General features: G+C 42.7%; 1 protein-coding gene across 1 annotated transcript in view; it reads right to left on the reverse strand.

Annotated features, from left to right (window-relative positions):
• Window positions 1-11,596: 11,596 nt before the first annotated feature.
• The window catches only part of ASCC1 (activating signal cointegrator 1 complex subunit 1), a 109,784-nt gene continuing 103,772 nt past the window's right edge, over window positions 11,597-17,608 (reverse strand). Inside the window, exon 10 of the mRNA XM_060241199.1 lies at window positions 11,597-12,018. Within this exon, the coding sequence (XP_060097182.1) occupies window positions 11,902-12,018 (117 nt within the window). The 3' untranslated portion in view covers window positions 11,597-11,901. The remainder of the gene's footprint in view (window positions 12,019-17,608) is intronic.

A 17,608-nucleotide genomic window follows, 5' to 3' on the forward strand; every position in this document is an offset into this window, starting at 1 on the left:
TGGAGAACCACCTCCTGAAACAGTGCGTGTGTGCACACCCTTGAGCCCCATGCACTGACACCTTTCTCTAGCCAAGCATTGAATTCTGGGAAGCTGAAAAGTCAACTGTCAGGGCAGGCCTTTCACTTTCTTGACATGTAGTGGCAAGGCTATTTGCTATGATGGCTTTGACACTTTCAACATTAGGTGCTAAAGTACATGCTTCTGTAGACCAATCTGCCCCCCATGTGTTTTTTTTAAGATTGAAAAGCTTGTTGAGTGATCTAAATGGAAAGTAAATTAGCTTGTGCTTAATGGCCCACAGTATTAAATGCTGTGTCTTAATCACTTTTATTCCTTTGAATCACCCATGATACAATATCCACATTGCTAATACAGTTCACCCTCATGCATTCTGCTGTTTTATAGCCTGGTCCAAAGGCATCACATTACTACATCTCTATGTAAAGCCCAGAGGACAAATCTTTCATAGTTTTGGGGTTGGTGGTCATCAACATGCTGATGATAATCAGCACTATATATCCCTTTCCAAATCTCCTGGTGATCCAGAAGAGGTCCTGAATCACTGCCTGGCTGCTGTGACTAACTGGCAGAAAGTGAATAAATTGGAATTAAACTCTAATAAGACAGGTAATGCTGGTTAGGAAGATGGAGATCTTGAAGGACATTGCTCTCCCTGCTTATTTTGTGTGTGTGTTTGTGTGTGTGCGCACACACCTGGAAGTCATGTCACCCTCTGGTGACTGATCCCTACTGGGGGCCTGGAGGATATTTACAGAGGTGGCTGACTAAATCCTGCCCCTGCCTTCCGACTGGGTATTCCAAGGAGGTCTCACATCCAAGTACTAACCACACTCAACCCTGCTTCATTTCTGAGATTTGACAAGATCGAGCTTGCAGGGCATTGTTCTCTCCACTTTTGATGGAGTTCAACTGACTCTTGGCTGACCTGGCTACCTGGATCTGTGCCACATTAACATTGAAACTAGACTAATGTAATGCACTGTATGTTGGTCTCCCCTCAAAACCAATTCAGAAACTCCAGCTGGTCTAGAATGCCCCAACGCAGCTATTAATAGGAGTGGGGGGGGGGTGCCCACCAGACCCCTGGCCAGCCTGGGTGGAGCTCTGCTCCTGTGCACTCCTACCCCCAAAAAGCCCTGAATGGGAGCTAGATGGAGCATGCATATATTACCCCCATTTTGTGGACATTGGCTGTTCACATGTTACAGGGCTTCGTTTAAGGTTTTAGCTATAGGGCTGCCAAGCCCTTGGGCTGGGCAGGAGTTTCCCCACCCTGGAGGTTCCCAACCTGCTGGCTCAATGTGGGGCAGCGGGGGGAACCTCCCCCAACGTCGCCGGTGCAATGATGTCATCCGGAAGTGGTGCCATTGGGCTGGCGATGCGATGCACCAGCCACTCTAGGAATTTCCAGGAAAACTCTATGGTTTTCCCAGACGCTCTAGCAATTTGGGAGGGATAACTCTCTGGCCGCAGGGGACTTGGGAACCCTATTTGGGTACCACATACAAAGCCCTTCATGTCCTTGGCCCCTCTTATTTGTGGCAGGGCTTTTTTTTTTTTTTTTAGCAGGAACAGTTTGCATACTAGGCCACATACCCCTGATGCAGCCAATCCTCCAAGAGCTTACAGTAGGCCCTGTAAGAAGGACCCTCTAAGTTCTTGGAGGACTGGCAAAATCAGGGAGGTGTGTCCTAATATGCAAAGGAGTTCCTGTTACAAAAAAGCCCTGTTTGTGGGACCGCCTCTCTCCCTGTGCTCCATCCCAACAACTTCGCTCATGTTAGCTAGGGCTTCTGCACATGACAGCCTGCAAACAAGCAAGATCAACAGCTGTCCATACATGTGCCTTCTCCATTGTGGTTCCAGCCTTGTGGAATGGCCTGTCCAAGGAAGTTAGGAAAAGTCCCACTCTCCCGGCTTTCTGCGAACTATGCAGATGGGACTATTCAGGAGGGCTTTTCTGTGCATGTGGGATTGCACACTGCGCACAATGGCTCACAAACTTACTTGGACAATATGATTAGGGACTATTGCCGTGTATAGCACGTATTGTAAGAAAGATCCCATTATGTAGATCTATTGCTTAATGCATCATGTTCATACTTAAACTGTGCTTCAGTTCTTTCTGGTTGGTTCCAGACTTCTAAAATCCTAATGCTTTGGTTACTGAATGTTTCATTTTGCTGACTGAACTAATGCACTATCTGCCTTGAGCTCCTCTGCCTTGAGCTCCTGTGAGAAAAATGGACTGGAAATAACATGCTTTTTTTGTAGCAGGAACTCCTTTGCTTATTAGGCTACACCCCCATGATGTAGCCAGTCCTCCAAGAGCTTATGGCAGGCCCTGTAAGAAGAGCCCTGAAAGTTCCAGGAGGATTGGCTACATCAGGGGTGTGTTGTCTAATATGCAAAGGAGTTCCTGCTACAAAAAAAGAAAAAGCCCTGAACATTAATATTGCCAGGCTGTGCCTTGCACCAGGTCTGCACTGATATCCTCCACACGTATCCTGAATTTCTGATTCCTAGACTTTGCACACTAAATTAACAGACTCCCGATGGGAAAGGGACCAGATCCAGAATTTGAAAATCAGTACCAGCTTGCCCTACGCACCCTCATGAAGTAAAGGTAGACATAGCTAAGGAAAGCAGAGCGCTTACTGAAATGGTCAGCCAGCATCTGAGTTGTATCACTTCTGATTTCTTGTGGAGAGCTCCATAAAAATACTTCTCTGCATCTAAAAAAAAGCAATATTCTTGCCAAGCCCTGACATGCTCGTTTTCTGGGTGGAGTGATTTTTCATAAGGAAGCGCATTAAATCCTTTGAGCTCCCACAAGCAACATAAAGTAATATGCTCAAATAAAACACATAAATGCAGGCCAGCCGCATCTAGGCCCATGCCATTAGCAGATGAAGCACAGGATTAATACATTGGCATATTCAGCCTTGATTGGCTGATTTATGAACAAGCCACATGTGGCTGTAAGTTTGCAGATAGTGCCTCTGTGGCATTTATGTTCATTACAGAAATGCATCAGCCATCTGTTCCTCTGGCAAAAAGAGGTATGATGATTAAGTGTCATGTGACTTAAGACTTGTAGTAATGCAAAGATGTTGCTATTTACACTCCACAGTCTTGTAGAGAAGAAACGGATGAGGGTCTTAAATGGATCTGAAGCTTATTGTAGCCATAAAGTTTGCAACAGAACTACCTCTCTTTGACGCGGTTTAGCTAAAATACTGGGTCATGAATCAGAACATGGAGGTTTTCTGTCAAATCCCAATTTATGCGATCAAAACAATTTCACGCTACCAGTTCGTTCATACTCATCTATATAACTAATTGCAATGTGCGGACCCCCTATCTGCAGATACCTAAATCTGCGGGACACCCCAGATTTGCAGAAAAATCTGAAACCTTAAAAAAACCATTTGGGGCTTACGTTCTGCCCCCCCCCTTCCCCCAGAGCAGCTCCCTGAGACTGCTGCCACTGTGACTGGGCACAAAGGCAGCTGCTGAGGCCTAGAACCATGCTGGGCTCAGAAATGTCTTGGTAAGGAGAGGAGGATAAGTGGAGATCAAAGGGGGTAAGACGGGAGGGAGAAAGGGAAATGGAGGATATTGACAAGGGGGAAGAAATATATGGGAGAGTCTGATAGAAGAAGAAGATATTGGATTTATATCCCGCCCTCCACTCCGAAGAATCTCAGAGCGGCTCACAATCTCCTATATCTTCTCCCCCCACAACAGACACCCTGTGAGGTGGGGGGGCTGAGAGGGCTCTCACAGCAGCTGCCCTTTCAAGGACAACCTCTGCCAGAGCTATGGCTGACCCAAGGCCATGCTAGCAGCTGCAAGTGGAGGAGTGGGGAATCAAACCCGGTTCTCCCAGATAAGAGTCCACACACTTAACCACTACACCAAACTGACTCTCAGAAGTGGTACAACTCAGATGCTGGCTGACCATAGAGAAGGGGAATACTAGAATATGAGTTATCTTGATCTTGGTCACCAAGGGGGAAGAAAAGTGAGGACTGTCAGAGAAGAGGGGGGGGGAGAAATATAGAGAGAGCCTGATAGAGAAGGGGAGGGAAAAGGGGGGGGGGAGAATGACAGAAGGGGAGGGGTGAGACAGAAAGGGGGAATTGATTGAGAAGGGGAAGGGGGAAGGTAGCTAAGGGGTATAGTATGTTCTTGCACGTGAGTCCCCACTTGTACTGTTATTTGCACATACACACCTTCAGCGTTCAGCAGAGGAGGCAAGATGAACATGTGCAATAGAAAGTTCTGTGCTTGCTTTTCTGTCACTTTTTTTGGGGAAAAAGATCTGAAATCCTGAGTAAATTTCCTTTAGAATAATCCTTTTTGGAGCTCAGTGGGAATTCTTTCTGACTAATCGTGCCTAATTTCAAGCTGTACAAGTGAAGGACAGTGGTGGCCCCCAAACAAAGTGTCTTGTTTTTGTAGGTTCCCACGACTTGGAGGGTGATTGCAACCAAGGACCATTTCCCATGAAGAATAGGAAAGACACCCTTGGAAGCCTGAGGCCTGCTTTTGCAGCTGGAGCCGCCGTACGTTACACATTTTAGTTCTCGCCAATCATGTTTGCATCATCCTATGAGACGTACAGATCAACTAAAAGGCAAGCCACACATAAGCTGATCAAACACAGCCTGCCCTAAACGACTCCATCCATTTTATTTATTTGTAGTGTGCAGATGGCTTGCTCTGTAGCTTCTTTTTAAGCAACACGGATTATAGATGGGAACTCAAACATCAGGAAAATTCAAGAGGATCTCAGTGTATGCAGCATTTTTTTTTTTTCATGGCACCAACACATCATGACATCCATCTATCCATATTTTGGTATTTAGAGAATGCTCAAATAAGATTTTTTGCAAGTAGGAGATTTTTTTTGTTTTTGTTGTTTTCTTTGGAGAACTGGGGGGAAATAAAATCAACGAAAGCCAATGGGATCTCTATCTGGCTCCCACTGTAATTTTAAAATCAAGGATACAATTTCAAAGTGCCGATCAAGATGAAAGCCTTTACGTAAGAATAACCCTGTAATTTCCAGCTTGAATCACGAAGGATGGATAACGCAGGGCAACATGGACACCAGAATCAATTCAGCTGTATTGCACAGCAAAAGCCAGCCCTTTGTCATCCACAATGCCAGGCTGCCTATTGGAGAAGAAAGCAAAGTCTCAGAGCAAAAACATTCCACTTTCAGGGGCAACAAGTCGCAAGGAGAGGTGTGCTTAGATTGCCTGCTTGGAGCGACTTGTCAGGCGCAGCTGTATGCGACCACAGTCTGACAACCCCGTTCTGAATATTTCTAGCCCTGAGATTGTTCGCAGTGGCAGTCTTTTGTGTGGTGCTCCAATCAATGGCTTCAGCCAGCTAATTCCACAGTCTTCAAGAAAATAACTCAGTAATAAGGACTGTTTGTCAATGCAGTGATTTTTAAATGACATTGAACTGTAGTTCCAATGATTGGCCAAACAGCGTCTGAAGTGCTTGTTCCTTTGCTACTTCTTGCACAGTTCGTTGCTAACTTCTTGCACAGAATTCCACCAAATCATGCAGCTGGTCTTGCCTCCCTAAAAGGCTCTAAGTTAAGAACCCAACTCCTCTTGCAAACTCAGGATCAGACCAGATGAGACACCAGAAGATAGATTTGTGGCTGGATCATATCAGTTCATTTTAAATGGAAATAACAACCACATGGGGCAAAACCCATGTGGTGGTGGGAACAGTTAAACTCTGTATCCCCCCACACCATGACCCCAGTTGGGTGGATCCAAGTTCATGTTAGGAAGTATGCTTTCTCCTAGCTTGGCTCTAGTATGGCAAATCTGATGGGCTGGAAGGAAATTGCTTCAGCTACTTGTGGAAGGTGAAATAAGGAGTGAGCAAGATTTAGCTCCTCCCACCTAAGCTTTTTTCTATAGAAAAGACACCCACTAACCCCTCACTTTACATTTGAGAAGATGGATTAATCACACAGAGGGAAAAGCCTTACTGAGAAAGAATCAGCACTGCTTCTGTAAAGGGAAGTCTTGTCTCAACAAGGTTTTCAAGTTATTACATCGTATGGCAGTGATCCAGCGCACCCTATATGCTTGTTTCTCTCAACAAAGGCTCCTGAATAAACAGTAGCCATGGGATATGATAGGGCCTCTTGTGGTTTAGAACCTGGATAAATGATAGGAAGGAGAGTGTAGATGGTTCCCACGATAGAGGAAAATAAGCAGTGAGGTTCCATCAGGATCTAGCTGGGATTGTTGCTATTTAATTTCTCCATCAATCTAGAACTGAGCTTGAGCAGTGAAGTGGCCAAGTTTGAAGATGAAACCTAATTATTCAGGATGGGGAGAACCAAAAGGGATTGTGAAGAGCTCCAAAAGAACTCCCCAAACTAGATAAATAGACAACATGACAAAGTGCAACAATGCACATTGGAGTGAGAAATTCCGACTTTATCTGTTGCTGGGGGTTTAGACTGGTGCTGAGTGATCAAGAAGGAGATCTTGGGGTCACAGTGGATAGGCTGATGAAAATATTGATTTAGTGTGTGGCAACAATGAAAAAGGCAAAATCTATGCTAGGAATGGTTGGGAAAGGGATTGAAAACAAAACAGCATTTATTGTAATGGCCCATTTATTATAATGACCATGCATAGGGAATACTGTATACAGTTCTGGTTGACATATTTCAAAAGGATATGTAGCCCCAGAAAAGGTGCCGAAAAGATGATGATGATGATTATTATTATTATTATTAATTAAATTTTATTTGTATCCTGCCCTCCCCGCCTAGGCAGGCTCAGAGCAGCTAACAACATTCAATAAGACATAATATAAATACAGTAATTAAAACACATTAAAATTATAAAACATAAAAAAACAGTTTTTATAATCTATAAAAACAGATTAACCAAACTGATTAAGGAGTTGGAGCATTTTCTTCAACAAAATTAGATCTTCTGAGCACTCAATGAAGTTGATGGGTAGTAGATTTAGGGCTGATAAAAAAGAGGAAACATTTGTTCCATTAACAATTGTGGAATTCACTGCCGCAGGACACAGTGATGGCCACTAGTTAAGTTAGCTTTAAACAGGAATTAGATATATTCATAGTGGATAGATCCATGGCTATTGGCTATGAAGGAAACTCCCGTGTTCAGAGGCAGTAACCTTCTGAATACCAGCAGTAGAGGACAGTACGGGGATTAATTCCATCAATTTACTGTAGACTGTCCAGGAACACCTGGTTAGCTGTTACACGAAACAGTACACAGGACTAGACAGAACTTTGATCTGATCCAGCACAGCTGCTCTTACGTATAGTAGTCTGCTACGTGTTGTGTGTCTGGGTTCACATTTCTTCAGGGGGAGTAATTCCATGCATTTCTCATAGAGTGTGGTCTTAGAGTGCACCCTCAACACATACACGCTTGGGCTAGTCCCGTATCAAGATATGTTATCTTCTGAAGTTGTTGAGCATCATATTATTGCTGTTAGTCCCACAACCACTATTTGACTTCTCCAGCAGAATTGATTCTAGGCCCCTTTCAGTCTGAGTGGGCTGAGAATAGCTAACCATTTTGAAATGTAACTGGGATTCAAATCCAGCCTTTAGATTTGTTGTCTTTTTGATGCGTGGAGCCCCAAACACTTGCACGTACTGCATGTTGCATCCACCTGCAATATCTGAGTCGTGATCTGATTTGCACCAGCTGGCTGCAGGATTCCATTCAGGGCCAGGCCTTCAAATCTCATTAGGAAGGAATCATAGATGATTCACTTGAAAACTAAAAATCTATTCATTAAGTAATACCCCCTTAAAATATCCACGTAAGGTATCAGACTCCTTCTCAGCTTGATAGAAATTAATTCTGGATCTGTTTATCTCCGCTGTGAATTTTATTTAGCAACTTAATTCAATGTTGTTGAATTAATTATACTTCATACATTATAAAGGGACTGAACTTATTAAATATATATATATTGAAAAAGGAACGAACGTACAATTAGAAGAAACCCTTTCCGAACCTCATTAAAATAAATTCCATTCTGCTGCTTAGGCCTTGACCTCATAATTAGTTACTATAGTTGAGGCTGTGGAGCTACTGAAAGACACTGTCTGTTCCTCACCATCTTATACCCCTCATTTTCCTAGTTACTATGGAATGCAGATCTGCACAGCAACGCAGTGCCATGGAGCCAACAGCATGTCTACATGAATAATGTGTATGGTGGGAGTAAATTACTGCACATATTGGCCCACTACTGCCCCCATGCTTTGTGGGAAAGCTGGAGAACCAATGCAAAATGAATGTAGGACACTACTGCAGCTTCTAGGGGTTGGCTGTACTAAATCATTCATCCAGCCTCATAGAGACATGTTCCTATGCCTCATCTCAGAGATTGCTTGTGAGTGGGGGAAGAAGCTCTGATGAACACCTGTATTTGTGAATATACCAAATATACAGACATGGATGGGGGTTCTCTCTCTGGGATTTTCCCCAGCCCTGCTGAGTTCCTTTAAGCTGTAGAGGCCATGGATTGATCTTGGGACTTGCTGCCATTGAAGTATTACCTCTTCATCTCCATTAAAAAAAAACTGGGAAGCCTACCTTGACAAGACCTCCATAAGCATAGCAGCATGCATGGGAGTCTGAACTGGGTCAATCATATGCAGACTCTGGGATTTCAAACAGTACCTCTAGAATCATCAATAAGCTCTTTTGTATATTCAGATTCTTAAACCTTAGCATGCTCAGCATTTTGACTTGTCAGGCATCAAGCCAACCCTTGGGGGATTTGTGTGTCTGTGTGTGAGCTCTCCAAGAGCAGGATACTGCTTTTTAAAAAAAGAACCAGAGTCCAAAGTAATCAAAACCAGCCATATTAATGCCAACCTCAAAGAGCAATAAACAGCTAGACAAAAATCAATGCTAGATGATAAAGGATGGAACGAGCCCGGAAAGAAGATTTATAGAAAAAGCTTCTGAGGGGGGAAGTGGATACAAAGAAGAATAAAAATAGTACTTGTGTCCTTTTAGGGCTTTAATATTCAGCATGAAGTAGATTGCTAAGTGCATAAACAGCTTCTTGGTCACTGTTGTTTAAAAATAAAAAAAAATGCTGAGAAGCTTTAAGACATACTTCTTTCTGCAGTAGAAGAGACAATGAGCTTTTTTTGATGAAGTGGAACAATAACAACAACAACAAATTCTCTCAGCCTTTGCTCTTGGTAGGCAAAAGGGCCAATATTTTGGAAAGCCAAGAACATCTCCAAAGGCGCTGAAAGCCTGGGGGAGCAGAGCACGCCAAGGATGAGACCTCAAGTGACTTTGCCTGCACTCCTCTCCATGACTGACAACATCAAGGATTTGAGAGAGGCTCTTAATGGCTGAAGGATGCAAGTAAGAATGCCAGGGAAAAAAGAGAAAGTCCAATAAGGGCACACAGAGACTCCTTCTTGTAAAAGCAATCATTAAACGAGTGTGCACAATTTTCTGTGCTGCGAAAAATGTTTCCCACTGACAAATGCACTCCGGCTCGACACCACCTGCTGTGAGCAAGCCTCTTCATAAGGAGTGCTAGAACATCCTGAGATGCCAACCCAAGGAAACAGCTCTCGGCTGAGCAAATAAGCAAGCAAAGTTCCTTCCCTGCAGGAAAAAACAAGACCAAAAAAACCTTACAAACGCTGCTGCCAATATCACCAAATGTGAAGGGCGATAATCCCCAACCATTGTCTGGTGAAATGTCTACCACAGTTGATGTCTTAAAAACTGGCAGATGCATATCTGTTCTGTTGATCAAGATTCCTAGAAGCAGAGCTCATTGGAAACACTGTGTGGGCGTATGCTAAGCAAAGAATTTTTGCCAACATTAAAATAACCTCTAAAATTAAAATCCTATATCAACCTGTTTTCAATGAGCATATTTATGGTTGTGGGCCGTTAAGGGTGGCTTAGTCTTCCGAGATTTACAGCAAGCACTCACCAATGCAGTTCATGATGTTCTAGTATTACAACTGCCCTTGCTTTTGACTTTCCTTCCAGGTCTCTGTTGTGACCCACTGAACTATGGAGCAGTGACCCAGACACCATTTAAGGAGGAGGCAACAGAGAGTTCCCAGAGAAAAGAGTTCTGGCCCTATAGCTGTTCATTATGGCTTTTTGAGGAGCAAAGTACAACTACAAAAGGGGAGTAGAACCAGAAGATCTTGTGCAATTACCACAAACTATGCCTATGGCCTCATAATCTCCTGCCCAAGACACCAGTTGACCCACAGAGAAACAACTGAATTGTGATGGAGTGCGGAACTCCATGAAAGGAGCTCTCCTCAGTACAATCCACTGCTCAGAGAAACAGTGCACTCTGAAAGGGGCAGTAGGTTCAGCAAGGTTGCCTTGCTCTAGACCAGGGGTAGGGAACGTTGGCTCTCCAGATGTTTTTTGCCTACAACTCCCATCAGCCCCAGTCATTGGCCATGCTGGCTGGGGCTGATGGGAGTTGTAGGCAAAAAAAATCTGGAGAGCCAACGTTCCCTACTAGGTGAGAGCAAATTATCTCCTCCCTGGGAGCTATCCATGGTGCTGTAGTGTCTGCCCATGACCTCTCTGTTCCCAAGTTTTTATTTATATTTCTGGCTGGCTGTTGGAACCCAGCCTGGTATAAGATACCTTTCTGCATGAGAAGCTGACTGCCCTTGCAAGAGCTCTGTGCATCCCCTCAAGCTGCAAATGGCCAGGTCTACATATTTTCTTTCCCCCCAGCCTATTATTTCCCCTTTCTACTGTCGCTTTTTGAATCCTCTCCTTCCTTCCTGAATTCTTTGTATTATGAATTCAGGAACATATGCACAACAGCTGTTAATTTTCTTTTTTAAGGTACAGGCCACAATCCTTGTGGTAGAAGCATAGGTTTTAAAGACACACAACTCTGAAAATGAATGCATCATGCCTGCAGTCAAGGATGGTTTGCAAGGCTTTTACTTAGAATCATAGAGTTGAACGGAACCTCCAGGGTCATCTAGTCCAACCCCCTGCACAATAGCACTTGCTATTGTTGTGCCTGGGAATGACCCAGAATTACCTCACGGCCAGTACAGTATAGTGGCTACAGTGTCCAACTAGGTCCAAACCCCCATTCTGACTTGGAACTTTGCAGGGTGACCATGGGCCAGTCATACAGTCTCACCTAACCTACCCCATGGGGTTGTTGCTGTGAAAATAAAATGGAGGAGAAGAGAAATGTGGGCCCCTTTGGGTCTCAACTGAGAAGAAAGGCAGAGTATAAATGATGTAAATGTCTAGATGCAATATTTCCATACTATGTGAGCTTTTGTCTACAGTTGCTCCTTACCTGAAAACATGTCTCTTTGCAAGAACAGGACTTCCTGAATTTCAGTGATTGTTTCAGAATTAAGAAAACTCACTTGTGCTAATAATTACTTCTAGGCAGCCAGCACAGGAAACCTTTGCAAACAAAGAGCTGGTTCTTCAGATCATCAATTTACACAGATGGCTCATATTAAAGATGTACAAAAAAGTGGGCTGCTAACTTTTGAGGATTTATTTAAAGCTTGTCAAACACAATTATTATTCCATCTGTACCAAGCATTTATTCTTCCATAAAAACATCAATAAAACAAAGAAAAGCTTATTGGTAACGGGACCATTTTTTTCGGTGAGTTCACACCCAGTGAATTTGCTAGTTCAAATCCTTGGCAAAGCTCTACGGGCGATCCACAAAGAGCAAATGATCCGGTCTAAACAACAAGACCCCTTTAAACCATCATCTTCTTGTCTATTGTGCAGTTCTGGTGACATATAATCTCTGCTGGGCCAGATGACTTCAGGAGAAAGTGAGCTGCCCAGATGTTGCATAGTAACCAGAGCTGTCGGTGGAGAATCGCTGAGAGAGATAGACTGAATTCAACTGCACATCTCCAAAGTGGAAGTTCTCAAAGAGCTGAAAGAGAAGAATAAATTCATGAAAGGTATTCTAAAAAGGCATTTAAGGTTTTCTTGCAAACCGCCTTCAAACACTGGTTTTGTAAAAGCTTATAACAAATGCTTTCCAAATAATTCATTTTTATTGTCACAAGATTTTACATAAATTTCACTAGATTGGGATTAACACACACACACACACACACACACACTATATGACAGCAGAAGCAGCACTACTTCTTCAAAGTACTCCAGAAGTCCTGATTCTTGGTCCACAGCCATTAAGCTACACTATACCTTTAGGTCATATTTCACATTATTTTTCTTTAGAATGGTATAATATCAAGACCTCTTCAGGGAAAAGGACAAAGAAAGTAGAAGATCTCCATCTGGTCTGCAGGAAAGGAAAAATATGCATCTCCTGATTAGCTAGTAGATCTCTAGAATGTGTCTTAGATGCAGCTTTATCTACTCAGCTGCCAAGAGATACAAGACACATTTTAGAAATCTACCAACTGATCAGGAGACGTGTATTTATGATATTAACTTTCTTGGAGATCAGAGGTTATCAATTTTTGTTTTCTTGGTAGCTATTAAATTCTCTCCTAGAACCACATTCAGGAGCAGGATTCTTTCAAAGATGGGCAGACTATAACAAATTTGGAGATACCTACCTTTAAAGAGTTTGCATTTGTGAGGTATAAGTGAAGACCCAGATGGCTGGACCCAATTTTGCTTTTCTTTCCTTTTTGACTCAGCCGACCTAACCACAGTGATCCAGATTGCTGTAACCTCCAGTCTGGACTACTGTAATGCACACTATACAGGGACTGCCCTTGAAGAAAACTTAAAACTTCAGCTGGTGAAAAACACTTTAGCTTGACTGTTAATTGATGTGAGCTGCCACAAACACAGTATGCCTATCTTGAAACATCTTACTAGGTTGCCTGTTTGTTTCTGGACTCAGTTCAGGGTGGTGGTTCTTACCTCTAAAGTCCTTAATGTTCTGGACCAACATACCTGAAGGACCACCTCTCCCCCCTGTACATGCCTATTTAGACCCTCAGAACAGCTTTTTTGGTGCTTCCTACTTGACAAATGCAAACCTCCATGAAGTCAAGTGAAGAAAAAAAAATTACAGCCTGCATGCTACGTAATGACTTCCTGAGGAGGTTCACAGGGCATGGGCCCTGGTTTCCTTTGAAGGAATTGCAAGACAGCCCTCTTCCTGAGGACATTTACTCTCTGTCTTGGGAGGCTAGTCAATGTTCTGCACCTTTTGAGAAGTTATGGCTTTAAAAAAAATCTGAGATTTTAAATACGTTTTTAATAAAGTGGTCTGTTGAAACATTTTAAAAGCATAGGGACATGAGAGATAAATTTATCCATAAGAATATATAAAATCAAAATGGGTGAAAAATCCCGATAAAGGATAATTAAAATTACAGAGAAATACATATGAAACACACATTGCATTGCTTCTTCAAAGGGATTCTGGTGAAAGCATTTTATGCAAAGTCCAATGAGAGAAGTACCGAAGTGCTGATTATCTCTGGGCCAAACTAGGCGTTAGGGCATCCACAGTTCTGACCCGTGGGCACCACCACCATTTTAGAGCTGAATGTGGGAAGTTTAAACATGCTGTTTGAGGGCCCAATCCTGAACAGGCTCACAGCACAGTGGTACCAGATGATCTTGTTTCCGCACCCCTGTGATTTTCAAGTGCTGAAACAGAGGCTGTTCGCCTGGAATTGCCATGCTGGGGACCCAATCAGGATCAGACCACCGTGGCATTCTTAAGTGGCCTGAGTTCAGTTCTGAAGTGGCATTGTCGCCCACAGGTCAGAGCTGTAGAGTCCATAACATCTAGTTTGGACCTTAGCTGGTTACAGTTCCAGGCAACAATTACTTAGGAGTGAAAATGTTTTTGACATGTGAATAAAAATTCTGTAGGGTTGCCAGAGGCAATATATAATAGCTTCACATCTGGACAAAGGTCATCAATTGACCATAATCTTGGTATTTTGTACATTTTGCCTACAGAGCTCAAGAAAACATATGGAAAAATAATGATAGAATCAGCTCTCAGATTAACGTGTGCTCCCTTCCCCAACCTTTCTTAAACCCCACATGGTTTAAGTGACTACAGATGCTGTATCATACAACAGCTCAAATTCCATGTTCCTAGTAGAAAAGATATACATACAGTAGTATTGAAAAAGTTATGAATTTTGCCTTGGAAATATGACTGAATTGTGGTTCAATCCTTTGTTCTTCATCTGGTCTTGCCTACAGCAAGTATTTTAACTTGGTTGGGTCGGGTTCCCTTTGCTGAAGTCTTCTTTGACAGATTAAAGCAAGTTCAGTTAATTTAAGTAGGTTATCAACCCGCAGTCTGAAACCTTTGGCCGCTTATGTCCAAGATAAGAATAGTGAATCAGACAGAAAGGATCTTTGTCCCAGTTCTGAAACAATATCCTATAGAGCTCCTTTTCATTCAACAAAAACCTTTCAAGGGCACTTAAACACACATACAACTGAAACCTAATTCAAAAGAAAGCTGCTCCAGTCATTAACACTATACAGGAGACAGATGAAAATATGACATCAGAATTCATTAGAAAGAGAGTCCAGCAATATCGCTTAGAAGTGGCATCACATTCAAGTGTAAAGTGCTTTTCTCCATTCCATTAAGATGCAGGAAATGGCTGTGTCTTATAATGCAAGTAATGCCTTTGGAAAACCTTTCAACAAACACACTAATTTCAAACTCAGGTTAATGCTCTCGTGTCAAGGGTCAATAAGGGCTGAGTAGTTTAGCCTACTCATCGCAGAGACCTTAAAAACCTGAATTCCATCTGACTTCTCTTGCATTCTACATCAGTCCCTACAGACCTGAGCTCAGTATGAGTACATACAGCTCTTCCTGCTGTTAAGGGTGCCCACTGGCTTTGAAAAACCTGCAGGTTCATTAAACTCTGCTCATCCAAAGGTGACGATCCATTGATTCTTCTACATGTACTGAAATCCAAATACCTGCGCGGCAATATACAGTTTCACCCCCTTCCAGAAATATATTGAGCTTTCTCCTGAATTCAAATTCATTCTGGCTTTGCCCATTTGTTTTACATTGCCATGGCCTTTTCCTGCAAGTCAAGATTTTCACAAATGGGCACCTGACCCCATAAAAATGGATAGGGGAGTCAGAGGGGAGGAAGACTGTGCAAGAATCAGGACAGATGAAGCAGCTGCTTGGGCTCTTTGCTGTACCATTCATCTTGCTGTAAGAGTGTGGATGGGACAGGCAATGGGCACAGCAAGGGGGAAACCAGACGATTCAAACAGATTCCGATTGGCTGAGCAGAATACACTGTGGAATGAAGAAATGGGCAAAAGGCATCTCGAAGGCACTTCAATCTCCTGGGAGATGGAACCTGCTGTAAAAGGGGGAGGGGCAAGCTTTGGAAACAAAATGTGTTTAAAAGGTAAATGTTCTTACTTTTATCATTGCATGAAATCAATTCATGTGGAAAGTCTCCTCTCTCTATTTTTCCCCCTTACAAGAGATACCAACTATGGAGCAGCGAATGCAGAATGCACTGTACACACAGTTCTTTCTATTTATTACATTTGTTATCCTACCCTTCCACCAATGAATTTGGAGTAGTGTACATCAGAGCTCAACAAATCCCAGACCCCTAATCTCCATGGTGCTTGGAAATGTCATTGTGGTGTCTAGTAATCTCAGCAACGATTTTATTGAGGTGTCTCTCAGAGATTCTCAGTAGAAGTACAAAGCTTATTCTGATGTGAAATGACACATATTTCATTGTATGGCATAAAAATGCACGTGTGTGAAGTTCTTGTCATTTCTTGTTTATATGTTACTTTTACATCATTCAGTCATGATAGATGAACTGATTTCTCAGCCACAGTTTCTTCCCACATTGTCTCCAATAGTCTATGAAATGATTCTTTAAAATCCAATAATGAAATTATGAGGAACTGGAGAGAAGTTAAATTAGGGTTACAGGTTAGCTCTTTGTTGTGGTGATGACAACCAGGGTTACCTCATACTTATTTATATATTACAATGCTTTTGGTTGATCTGGTCCAGTCTCATCAGATCTTGAACTAACCTATTTATGTTATTTATAGTCCGCCTTTCTCACATGGTCTCAAGGTGGATTACACATAGTGAGTCAGTGCAATCAACAAAATGAGATATTCAGTAACTAATGCGTTAGGATATTAGAAGACTGGAACCACCCAAAAGAATAGGAGCTTGGCATAAATATTAACATGGCACATCAAGTGGTACAGAGATTACATAATAGGAACCTATTTACAATATGCTATATATAGCAGTAAAGGCCACAAGTCCCAGTCATTTATCCAACTAAGTTTGTGAACCAATTTTGTACTTATTATCAGTGCAGAAAAGCTCTCTTGAATAGTTCAGCTTTGCATAGTTTGCAGAAGGTCAGGAGGCTGGGAGCCTTCAGGTAGGCCATTCCACAAGGTGGGAGCCGCAATGGAGAATGCTAAGCTGGGTCAGTCCTGGTTAGCGCTCCAATGGGAAACCAAAAAGGAAGTCCACGGTTGCTACACAGAGGCAGGCAACCACCTCCACAATGCTTTTGTTATACCTTTAGTAAAATGCCAAAACACTGTGAAGATTAGGTTTTGTGGTAGGAATAATTAGAAAGTAAAGTCAAATACAAAGCCATAAAAGCTTGGGCTTCTAAATTCTTGAACTGGCTCCTACAGCCAATGAAAACTTGTCAAGACTTGGTGTACATTCTCCCTGAATAACACCTGATGAAGTAAGGCTGAGAGAGAAATGCTGAGAGAAAGTTCCTGGCTCAAGGATAGACAGCCTACGTAGAAAACAGAACTTGTTTACCAAGTCCTAGTCTGGCAATCTGACATTACACTGGCTCTCTTAAGCATTGTTTTGCCAGCCAGCATATTTGATGGCCTAACTACATGCTGAGTTTTACATATACCTGCCACAGGGTCTTTTAGTCAGACAACAACTGTGAGTTCCTCACCAGGAACTCAATTCTTATGCGTGTGGAACCCCAATTTGGATTGGGACCATGGCGCACAGTGAGAAGGGGGGGTGTTTTGCTTTCTCCTCTGACATGATCTTAATCTGATGGCTGCATGTGTCAACCACCAATATATGTGCAGCCCTCAATAGGGCAAATTCTGCCCCACTTGGTTATTTTAGGACAGGAAACAAACTTGGGAGCCCCTTCTCCCTGTATGCCATGGTCCCAATCCAAACTGGGGCTCCACACACTTGAGAATTAAGTTCCTAGAGGGGAACTTGCAGTTGACTGAAAGTCTCCATGGTGGACACACATAGGTAGGCCCTGAAAATGATAGCAAAATCCAAGATACCGTGACATGGTACTCTAGCGTCAGTTGCAGTATTCTAAATCTGTACGCTATGGTCCTTCCAAAAAGTAATTCCAGGTATTCATTTCATAACACTCTCCCTAAAAGGTTTGCCTGGTAGATATTGAAGTCTTCAGAAAACAAAATTCTATGTGGTGCAACTGTGTTGATTGGGGAAAGCAATCATGTAAATCGGTCCTTAA

This window comes from Heteronotia binoei, chromosome 6, assembly GCF_032191835.1.
Source record: "Heteronotia binoei isolate CCM8104 ecotype False Entrance Well chromosome 6, APGP_CSIRO_Hbin_v1, whole genome shotgun sequence".
NCBI lineage: Eukaryota > Metazoa > Chordata > Lepidosauria > Squamata > Gekkonidae > Heteronotia > Heteronotia binoei.